Source organism: Acartia tonsa, chromosome 8 (assembly GCF_053477335.1).
Source record: "Acartia tonsa isolate MP-2025a chromosome 8, ASM5347733v1, whole genome shotgun sequence".
Lineage (NCBI taxonomy): Eukaryota > Metazoa > Arthropoda > Copepoda > Calanoida > Acartiidae > Acartia > Acartia tonsa.
The window spans coordinates 39936144-39948080 of NC_137267.1; the positions used below are offsets into that span (position 1 = coordinate 39936144).

At 33.9% G+C, this 11937-nt stretch overlaps 1 protein-coding gene across 1 annotated transcript; it reads right to left on the bottom strand.

Annotated features, from left to right (window-relative positions):
• LOC145326935 (rac GTPase-activating protein 1-like) lies at positions 1–10873 on the bottom strand. The gene is made up of 17 exons (XM_080170384.1): positions 10670–10873; positions 9919–10120; positions 9306–9446; positions 8756–8837; positions 7990–8108; positions 6722–6839; positions 6378–6459; positions 5961–6031; positions 5460–5551; positions 4834–4941; positions 4087–4173; positions 3228–3464; positions 2772–2849; positions 2244–2354; positions 1515–1664; positions 968–1096; positions 1–221 (listed from the first exon to the last, which is right to left on the bottom strand). The coding sequence occupies exons 1-17, from the start codon at positions 10801–10803 to the stop codon at positions 60–62; spliced, it is 2103 nt and encodes a 700-aa protein (XP_080026510.1). The 5' UTR covers positions 10804–10873; the 3' UTR covers positions 1–59.
• Positions 10874–11937: the final 1064 nt, after the last annotated feature.

An 11937-nucleotide genomic window follows, 5' to 3' on the forward strand; every position in this document is an offset into this window, starting at 1 on the left:
ATACCTTATTTTGCATCTATTTTAATATTATTTAATTCAATGAAATGAAAATTCAATGCTTATGATAGGAAGGGTGATCTGAAAACAGTGGCAAGGTTCTTTTTCCTGTTGGACATCCTGCCAGGCGTAAGCCCCAGGTTCATATCCTGCAGGTGGCCACCGCCTCCAGGTTTGTACCAGGCTGGAGCCTCGGGCGTTTTCGGACTCTTGAACATGTTATCCTAAAATTAATATATTTACCTAGTAACGAAGATTATTACTCAATAATTTTTAGGGAAACTACTCTACAACCCGAAATGACAGTCCATCTGTCTGTTAAATACACATGGGGGAAACGTAATCTCTCAGCTGCTATTCAAAATAGACGACTGAAAGTTTTTGTAAATATTTCCTATGTAAATCCTTCTGCTACTATGTCAGGTGCGCGACATAAGAAGTTAAGAACAGGGAAAATGCCTTGGCCCATGAAGAGGCGAAACTCATCGCCATGCACAGTTAGGACTTCTCAGACAAAGATGGTCTGTTGGATGTTACTTAACCTAATATCAATGGGTGTTGGAAGAACCGCAACCAATGACAAGTGGATGATGATCTTGATTATCTAGATTAGGGGATTTTTTTCCCCGGCTTTTTTTGAAATTCAACTAGTGCAGTTGCAATTCTTATGCCTTTTGGTGAAAAAACACTTGTGTTAAAATTTTAATCATTTTGGACAAGTATTATGCCAAAATTTCAAAGTGAAATTACTGGGCATAATACTGGTACAAAATGGTTAAAATTTTAACACAAGTATTTTTTCACCAAAAGGCATAATAATTGCAACTGCACTACTTGAATTTAAAAAAATCTAAATGATTACTTAAAAATCGAAGGAGTATCCAGCCCTTACGAGGTAAGATACCCCTGTATATAACATTTGAGGATGTAATTCACTTGTCTAAATTAAATATTAAACTCGTATATTTACCTTATCGTAAAGGTTATCCCCATCCGAGTCCACATAGCCAGACCAAAAGTCTCCGTCGATATTGAGAAGGGTTTCCATGCATTTTGTGGTGACACCTAATTCAGCCATTACTGCTATAGGCTCGGGGTCCTGCATGAGACAAAATATGTAAAAACAGTTGAGATAAGTTTTATATAACTTAGAACACTTTCTATGAATATTGAATATGCCTATTTCATTTCTGCAATAAAAGTTCAGAATCGGAATTTAATTTTGTGGAAAGTCTACCTATCAGGTAAGTTATAATAAAAGACATGGAGGGAAGGACATTGAACTAATATACTGGTTGGTACCTAAAGATTTAAATACATGCTCTCTATTTCTTTGAATTAAAAATTTTGGGGTATTTATATTAATTTTAAATTGATTGGATCATTCTAACAGCGTATAGACTTTTCAACCAATAATTTCAATCTAAAGAATGGGTAATTTTGGTTAGTATCAATAAAATTTACATCAATTATTCTCTATTTTCTAACCTCTTAATATCCATGAAACAAAAGAGTACCTTTGAGCTGTAACCAACAATGGTGGGAGCCAGGATCTTGGCCAAATTTTGTATGGTCATCTTGTTGTCTGGACACTGGATAATGCGCTGGAAATGGAGGATAAGGTAGGCCAGGGTGTCTCTGTTGGCGGCTGGCAGGTCGGCAATGGCCTAAAACAGATAAGATAAATGATGGATCTAATAAGTGTTTTTATGTATAGGGATGAGATACCAGGAAGGAAGGGGATAATGGGCTGTTTATTACACTAGTCCCCAAAGTTTTAGAAAACTTTTTTTATTCGTTAAATTAACAGCTTTGGGGAATTGAAATTAATTTTGATTGGTTGTTTCATTAAGTTCAGCGAAAATACGTTTCAGCCGCTCATTGTAAACTGTAGAAGGAGTAATTTTGTGTATCATTATTGGGAATATACCTACATCATCCCTTTAAATCCCTGATTAGATACAGCCATAGGTGGATAGAAAATGTTTTTGGTTATGAGTTCTACGTCCTGATACCAGATGGATCAGATTTTAGACCATCTTTATACCTAATCTGAGATTGCTTATGTACATTGTAACTTACAAATAACCATAGCCACCAGCGAATTGAACTATAAATACATGAAACAAATATTGCACAGTATAGCAGATATTACTTAAGACTATACGTGGATAACGATAGACCATAAGATAGAGGTAGTATTAGGTACCAAGATACTAGAGATAGATAGCTAGATAGATGCTAACCTGGTAAATATCTGATTCAGATTCAGTTTGATTAGGATTCTCCACAGCCTGAGTAAACTGTGCCCACTGATGGTTAGGTATCAGGGTGTCACGCAGTCCCCGTAGGAAATCCTGAAAATAAAGTTGTTAAGTTAAATAAAATTCATGGGATTTTTGTAAGATAATCTTGTAATTTATGCTTTGATTGACAATGTTTCAGAAAATTATATACTAAGCAATGGTACAAATGTTTCCCTTAAAAAGCCAAGTCGAGCATAGAACTCACCCCACCCCCTTACTTTGGAATAAATTAAAATAAAGGGTATTTTTTCAATGTTACCTTAGGCTAGGTTTGGTTAGATTACATTGGTAGCCCCGAAGGGATTAGGTATAAAGAAAATAAAGCACAACCCCAAAATTTTCAAAAATATTAGGGAAAACTTCTCTGCAAGTAAGCCAGTTTAAGGAAAAGCACCATTGTTTCTTAAAAATAAAGTGCTTTTAAAATGAAATAGATAGGTACCTAGATAAAAGAAATAAACAACCCACCTTTATACATCCGCAGAGAACATGGATATCATCAACTTGATTCAGATTAGGACATCCCTTTCCACGCAAGAATTTCTCCTAAATAATATTTATTAAATACCTAGGAATTTTTCGACAACATATTTATGTTGATTATTTTAGAAAAATGACCAGGCTAACATTGCTTGATTCACTTCTCCAAGAGATAAAATGAATTAAAAATGATTGCTAAATTCGAAATTCTATGTCATAGAATAGTGCATTTACTAGGTATTTTTATTAAAATAGGTTAAAAACATTATAACTTTGAAATATAAAATTTGAAAAGTTCTAGTTTATGAGTTTTCTTAGGTAATATTTCTTGGTCAATAATTAAGAAAAGTTCAATATCGATTTTCTTTTACGACAAGTGAACATTTACAAATAAACCATAATCATTGAGAAGCTGTACCACTAGATATTCTTTAATATTATTACCTTTAGTTCCTTCACCTCTCTCTCGCTGCCTGGCACCCTGTACAGGCCAACCTCGACGAGGCCGCGTCTCTCCAGCTCATTCACACAGTGGACCAGGATACCAGGTACAAGGGGCGGCTGGTGGGGCGTGTAGTCTGTCAGCCCGTACAGGTGGTTCTTGCCAGGCGTGTGCTTGGCGCTCCCGATGCCGATACAGGGCAGCGGGACGTTTTCTTTGCAGCCCTGATGTGCTACAGCCTAAATGATAAGATTTTACGTAGTTTCTAGTAGCGAAGCTACCCTATAATTCACTTTTCTGTCTATTCGTCATTCAGTCAGTAACACTATGATGCTAATGAAGATATACATCTGAATGTTTTAGTGAAGATTCCTATAAAATATGCGCATCTAATCCATAGGTACATTGTTTTATATTCCATGATGTTTTGTGCTTCGCTTCTACTAAAAGTGTTCATCCTTTTTTTATTATATGTATGAGGAAGATATACAAATATGGATAAAATAAGAATGTTTTGGTATTTTTAGTTTATTTTTCATCATTAAGTGGAGATTTTTAAATGTAAATTCGAGGATGTCAGCTTGTACCGACAAAGAAGTTGATTCGAAACCTATTCGTGATTTTCAGCTGTCGTTGGGGGGTCAACACATAGTATAATAACGACCTTAACATCTGCCCCCAAAATCTTTTAGATCTATTTCGCTTGTTTGTTGATTCTACCTTATTCCTTGGAGGATATATATAAAATATATATATTGTTATAATTGTAAATTAGAGGTACCTTTAGATAAAATATTTTTTTTCTGTGTAATTTGGACAATTTATGATCTTCTCAACGGCTGGAGGATAAAAAAAACCTACCTTACAATCAACACATCTGTAAACAGTGCCACGGAACCCGAACCTTTTGCCACAGGGGCCACATTTTTCTCCTGTCTTACTTGTTTTCTAAAAATATAAGCGTTAATTTTTATTGATAAAATTTACGTATGCTTTTCTGGAAAGATTCTTCTTAACAATGAGAATCAGCTCGACAACTATAGTTAACTAACTCTTCAAATAGTTATAGGGAGAAACATTAATTTTTCTGGGTTTTTTTTCTGACTATTTAATTGCCTAGGTATGAAGATTCATTCACTATATTGAGCAATATGTTTATTTTTATTCTTAATAAATATATTTAAATTAAATCTCCTTTTCTATAAATAAAAAAAGCTTCATAATGATAGTGTAATTGTAATACTGTGAAAGCAGCGTTGCGGAGCCGTTTGATTTTGGTGCAGCTCCGGCCTAAAATCAAGAAAAACTCGACATATTTTTCTCCCACGTCTTTTTTTGACTATTGAAGGTTTTAAAAGGTTAATTTTTGATAAAAATGGAATTGAAAAACTTAAAAGGGGCATTTGCACATGACAAAACAGAGTTACCAAATTATAATTTATAAAAATTTCTTTGTTTATCTAGTCCGGAGCCGGAGCCGTTTTTTAACAAAAATTACGGCTCCGGCTCGAGCAAAATATGGCGGCTCCACGGCTCCGCAACACTGTGTGAAAGTATAGCAAAGTTCCAAATAAAATAGGCTTAAATAAAGGTGAAAAAATATTCTACCTGTTCAAAAAGATGGCGACGAGAATTGATTCCAGCGTTGGAGTTTGATCTGAGGACTGATGGGGTTTTAGGCGTTTTGGCAGGGCTGATGCCAGCGTTTCTTTGAACCTAAACAAAGCTTTGTAATAAAAAAAGTAGTGGTTCGGAGTAAATTGGCGATTACTCCCCCTCCCCCGCAAAAATAAGAGGTAAAGTGGGTTCCTACCCCTAATTTTTTGGAAGTACATTAGATGCACCCTCCCCCCCCCCCTCCAACAAAAAAAGAATTTAGAAGTATTTGGAAATCTATAGGAATTTAATTTTTTTCGATTAGACAAATAGTGTGTATAAATAAAATGAAACAGTTCGAAAAAATACTGAGGATTGAAAAAGCAAATATGTAACTGATGAGTTTTTGAGTTTGATATTTGCTTAGGTATTACTTTTATTATTAGAAACTGCGTCGACACTGTGCTATCCCTGAGCGACAGATGGAAATTACATATATGTATTGTTCAAAATTAGGAATTAAATATATGCAGCACTGTTAAAAATTGGCATCAAATATTATATATATAATATGCACTGTTAAAAATGGGAATTAATTAAAATAGATGTACTGTAAAAAAAAAAAATAGGACTCGAACCTGATGTGCTTCTTGCCAGCACCCCACAGCCTCTAGGGGAGGAGCGGAGGGTGGAGGCAGTATGTAGTCATCTATATTTCTCTCATTGAAAGCCTAATCATTTACACATATACATTATAATACTATGGCGGTTCCTCCCTACCAAGAATCTATAGAGGCTCTGACTGTAGGAGAGATAAAATAGAAAATGGCCCAAAACCAACCCAAAGGATCATTTTATAATATTTTATTCGATTCAAGGAATAAATCATTTTTTCAATGGGAGGGAGCTTTGAGGAAAGGATATTGTGTAACACAAGTATCTAGGACACTTGGAATCAATTTCTAGAAGCTATACATCATTCTTGTATGTTTATAAGTTTTTAGTGTCCTAAATACTTAGATTACGAGATCTCCACAAAAAATATCATATATTGGTAGGTATTGAAAATATTTGAGTAGGTGGAGGAGATTAATTCTAACGAGCTATAATAATAATGAATCAATGATATAATGTATATTCCTCTTTATTTCTTTCATTGTTATATGCTTCTTGGTGCTGTTGTAACATTTTCTGTTGCTCCATACTTTTTCTAAACAAAAATAACATTGATTACGTAAAGCGCTTTAAGCTTTGTTCCACATTAAAGAATGGTCAATTCAAGGATCTTAATGGATAAGACAATGGACAATAATAATTGGAATAATACAACAAAATTCAGTATAAGTACCCAAAGTTTCTCACAAAGAAATATTTGGAAATTTGGGTACCAGTTTTATTAACAGCCCAGTGTCCCCTCCATCCCTGTACAATATCAAAGTAAGAGTTGATTGAGAGACTTAACAATCAACAGTAACAATGATTTAAAGCTACTTGAGTAAAACATTTTTTAGAAAGGACCTAAAACCAAACTTTTTAAAATTATAAGGGTCACAAACCTGATTGCTCTGCGTGCGGCAATCTTTTCCAAGGACTTTCTGGTTGTTAACTGTGGGTTGGATGCTTCTGTGTATTTGGCTCCTTAAAAAATGTTAAGAATAATTTATTTTAATGCTTTTAGTCTTTAAACAATAATTTTAAATGATTTGTTTTGATTAATCTATTATTACCCCTACAAGGGTTCCTAAACTGAATTTATTTCAAAATTTAGGATAAGGGGGTTCTATGCTTGACAAGACACCTTTGAGGGAAACCACCGATATTTTCTTCTTTCTTAAAACTTAGGTTGCTTATCATTACATCTGTCTTTTTACATGTATTTTGACTGTCAAAAAATATGTACCTGACATATTAAGAATTCTATCAGTAGAGCCTCTGGATCTCTTATTGCTTCTCCTCTTGTTGCCCAACAAATCTTCAGATTTTCTCTTAAACTGTTTCCCAGATCTTGTTCTGGAAGCCTAAACAAGGAAAATTATGAACATAAATAGCGCAGCAAATAAGCTAAACATGGTATTTCATTAATACTGAACCTAAGTACATGATTAGTATAGGAAAGCTTGATCTTCTTAAGTTTATATGACAATGAGATACCTAATTGTTGCTGCCCCCCTACATTCCAGGGGTTAGTATAGATTTAAAGAACCTCCTAAGTACGAAGTATAGCACTTTCAGACCTGCCTTTTCCTAGATCTTTGTATTATAGATTGCACCCTGCGTTTAATTGTTTTGAATTGTAATATAATAACAGGAGGAGTGTGATGAGGAAATGGTGTATTATCTAAAAAGAATTTCCACATACAAGCAAATAGACCACAACCTTACCAGGATCAAAACAAAGCTTCCTTGAAAATTTTAGACAAAGTGGTAAAAGACATTATTGTATTAATTTCAATTTTTTATACTTACAGATCAATTTGCCCCATTAGAATGAATTTAATATATAATATTGTATAAGTGTTATTTCTGACATGTATAAAATCATGAGAAATAAAAATGTCAAGTGTTTAATTCTTTTAATAGCATAGCCATTCTATTATTTGAAATGTCCGTCTGTTAGCTGTGTTGAAGGGAAATTATTTTTTTTCTCGGCTTCTATTCAAGATAGATGACTGATTTTGGTATTATCCCCTTAGAAATTTTTTTTTCAATTTTGAAAATTTGAGTACTCCCCCCAGCGAACTATGAACTCTGGCCGAAGCGCTCGGCTCCCTAGCCTGCCTAGCCGCAGCGCATGGCCCCCTTGCCTGCCTAAACGCAGCGCTCGGCTCCCTAGCCTAAAACCTAACCTAACCTAAAATAGTTGTTCGTCGTTGTCGGGGGGGGAGGGAGTTCTCAAATTTTCAAAATTGAAAAAAAAATTCTAAGAGGATAACGCCCTAATTGTTTGTTTAGATTAGGTATACTATGTACATTGTACATCAATGAGAATCCAAAATTAAAATTTTTTTTTATTTATATTTATGTCCACTGAATTACCATGTCCATTCATGATATTTTATGCACTTCGCTACTTATGGATGTTCTCATCTTCGTTAAATTAATCCTTTCAAAACTAACAATTTATTAGTTTTCTACGTTACAAGAAAGCCTTCTATAAGTGAAACTTACCTCTAAATCGCAGGTAGGATCCCTAGTGGCGTCGAAACTAAGGTCTGAAACGTCGAGAATGGATCCTGTCGAGTCTATTTCTTGGACAACGGATAAATCAGCGTCGATAACATGTAAACCTAGAAAATAGGTAAAGAATTAAGTACCTATTAGGGTTCAGTTTCATAACCATTAAACAACGTTTTAATAAAATCTTTAGTCTAAGTAAATAACATTGAATTATAAAACAAAAAAAATCTTAAATATACATGGTCGATTGGTCCTTTTATTTCGCTATACATAAATAAGTTACATGAGGCAGACATTAACACCTACACATTATTCTAATAGTTAGTACTATCATTGAGATAAGAAAATATATCTTCATTTTTTTAAATCATGATTTAAAAGGGTAGTTATGTTCTTTAAGAATTATGAAAAATATATCATTTGTGAGTGTAAACTTTATTCTGTGTGCGTACAAAGAGAGTTTACATTGGGGGTGAGTAGGCCTGACACGGAATAGTTATTTATAGCATCGTATTATACAGCTTTGCACGGATACAAAAATATACAATTTTAATATTGAAACTAAAATTGTTAGCCCCGAGATGCCGAAGGCAAGGGCTATAAAAACTGTTTTTAATATTATGATTGTACATTTTTATAATCGTAGAAAACTGGATATAAATAATAAAAACGATACGTGTTTTTTTCAAAATAGCTGAGAACCGGTTCTAATCCACCGGATCGTAATCTGTTCCGAAGATAATGGTAACACAATTACCTGGAGTTTCAGCAGCAGCTGCCTGTGCCAGTTTAGCACCACGTAGATTAGACAAGGATGATTCTATGCGTTGCAATTTAACCCTGATTGTTAAAAACACTGTCAAATTTTTTTTTAAATTTAGAACCTATACAGTATACATGTATTTCCGTATTTTTTTATCGTAATGCATTATCAAGATGTGTTTTCTTTTTTTTCCTTTACTTACTAAATTCTAACTAGCCACTCTCCTATAAGTATTTTTTTTTTAAATTAGGGTCAGTTAGTGAGGCAAAATTATTTTTGTGAGAAATCCTCCAAAATCGCATTAAAATCTACAAAATTACCTAAACAAAATCTTATGGTAATACCTACCTAATCCTTAAATGATTTTATTTAATTTTTGTCGATTTGTATGCGATTTTGGAGGATTTTTCACAAATATATTTTTGTCAACTAAGGGAACCTAATTTTTTTAAAGAATTCACCTCGATTTATTTTTTTATATAAAAAATAAAAGTTTGATGTAGCTCCGCTGCTTATGACGTCATCTTAAAGTTGACATGTGTTTCCTTGTGTCATTATTGAGTGTATTTCCGTGATCTGACAGCAACATTTCTCTCATCAGGTCAAATTTATTCATTATAATATCTTTCTCTTGCTCCACTCTTCTGGCTTTCTGTGTCGTCTCATGGAGCAGGGTTCGAGCTTGCTATAGTATGGTATATTGTAAATCATATTTTAAAAAATAGCGCTTAGGTAATAGATTTATCACAACAGAACATCTAGCAGACGGTGAAATTTTTTTCAGACAATCTATTTAATTTCTCCAAGTAAAGCTTTAAGCTGAGAAACTTATTTAATGAATTTGGATAAAATGAACAAAATGGCTGCTCTTTCCTTACCATAAGTGTATAATTTATACATGCTGTGTTTTTTTTAGACTAATTAAGGGATTGTTAATGTTCATCTTGACTTTCAATATTTATGGCATTGGTATTGTAGGGCTCAGAACAACTATAGGTAAACAAAAACTATTTGCGCAGTTAATAACTAAAGGTATTTTTGTTAGAAAATTTTCCTTTCTATTTGTCTAGATTAGAAGGTCTTTTTTAGTGTTATGTTGTACATTCAACTTTCAATATAATAGTTCTAACAAAGAAACATTTGAATATGATTCATCCCTTAAGCTTCTCTTCTAGCACACGAATCTCCTGGTGTGATTTGATTAATTCTGAATTGAGACGAATATTCTCATTGGCCATGTCTTCTTTCTTCTTGACCATCTGGTGTGTGGACATGACAAATTTTAGAAACTGTTCCTCGCATGATTCAGATAATACTTTGTCATGCCGCACAAGCTCATCAAACATTAGCACCAAAGATCTAAAAAACAGTTTTTAATTATCAGTAAGAAGCTGATCAGGGATGGAAGAGACATTTGACTGTAAATTATTACGTTCCCAAAGTTTTATATTATTTCTATCTTTCATTGGAATAAAAGCTTTGTGGACTTCAATAAATCTTGATTGGTTTGTCCAAAATAGCAGTGTTCATATACAAATTTTAATCTTAAGTGATAATTAATTTAGTTCATTTTAATTAGGGATGTTTATCAATAAATTGTCCCTTGTCTTATCCCTTAAGATCATCTATGTGGTATTTTTGAGATATTTTGACAAAGGGAAATGTGAACAGTGTAAACATCATGTAATCCAAGTATGTTTGACAGTATAAAAAATCTTTCAAAGCTTAAAAAAGAGACAATTCTAACATGTAATTCTAAGAGTTTAGCACATTTAGAAAAAATATACCTATAGCTTTCCATTTAAGGTACTAAGCAGTACATGAATTTTAAGCTCTATAGAAATTTTAAAATGTACAAGACACATACATACCCCCCCCCCCCCCCCCACTCTACACACTTATATTTACCTGGTTGTATCTTCTTGTTTATTACTATTATAGGAAGGTTGGAGTATGTTGGAATTTTGACTGGAAGAGGAGGAGGAGGAGCCTCCTTTTCCCCGCGTTTTAGGCGGGGGTGGAGGGGCCATACGTCGCGACATTTTGCGCTACGTTATTGTGTAGGTAGGTTGTGCGTTCTTGTTTTTAAATCTGAAAAATTGTGAAATAAACTTATTATTTAAGGTAGTTGGGTACCGTCTCGTTAAAATTTCATTCACCACACCATGCAAATTCTATTGAGTTCTCCATTTTAGTGTAGATTCACATAGCTCCATGTAAAGATTTACCAAGGCAATTTTATTTCTAAATTAAATCTTGGGATGCTCGATCTTAGGCTAGCGCGCTATTTAGTGCCCCTTCCCTTTAAATAAGAATACAGAGCCCAGAGATATTATTGGCGAAGTCATAAGTTTAAATATAACTGATCTAATGAAAATGTTACTTAATTCACACAGGAGTCATTAACATGCAACGCGCGTTAAGAATAATGGGGAAAAGATTTCACTATAGGTAATTTTCTTGCTGGTGGATACATGATCGTAAACGCACTTAACAATAAAGATCCAGCTGGTATTCGGGAATTAAACATTAAGTTTTATAAACCGTAATCCTAGCCTTTTATGTTGGTTAAGTACAAATAAGCATATAAGCGGCCCTAGCTTCATGGAGCATCCTATGTTGTTTAAAAGAATTAAAGTAGAAAGAAGGGGGGGGGGGGGCCGGGGGGGGAATAGCCTAAACCAATAAATACCTATTTAAAAGAATGACAGAGCCTTTAACCAACACGGGAGCTATTTACAATGTTTCTCTAGAGCTTCCCTTTATAAATATGTTCAAATTAATCAACATAAATTATTTTACTTTATTAACCCTTTACAGTCGGGCCCCTTGCCGCACCTTAATCAGTCGGGGGGGGGGGCGTTCAACGCCCCCCCTAATTATCTCAGTTCCTATTAGAGCTAGAGGGCTAAATTTTTTTGTGCAAGTCCCCTGTTTGATGATGAATTTCCGACCTTTTATAAGTCTAAGTCAATTTTCGCTTCCTTCACCCTTTTATTTAACAACCTTTGTTTTTAGGTCTTTATTTATTTAAAAATTTCAAACGGCTGTAATTTTCTTATTTTTGAAGCTAGAAGAAAAATTTTTTCCCAGAAAATGTTTATTTTTATGTAAATTTTACATTAGAAATATCAAAATATAAATTTCAGCGGCCGCTGCTGTACTTGGCAGCTGCC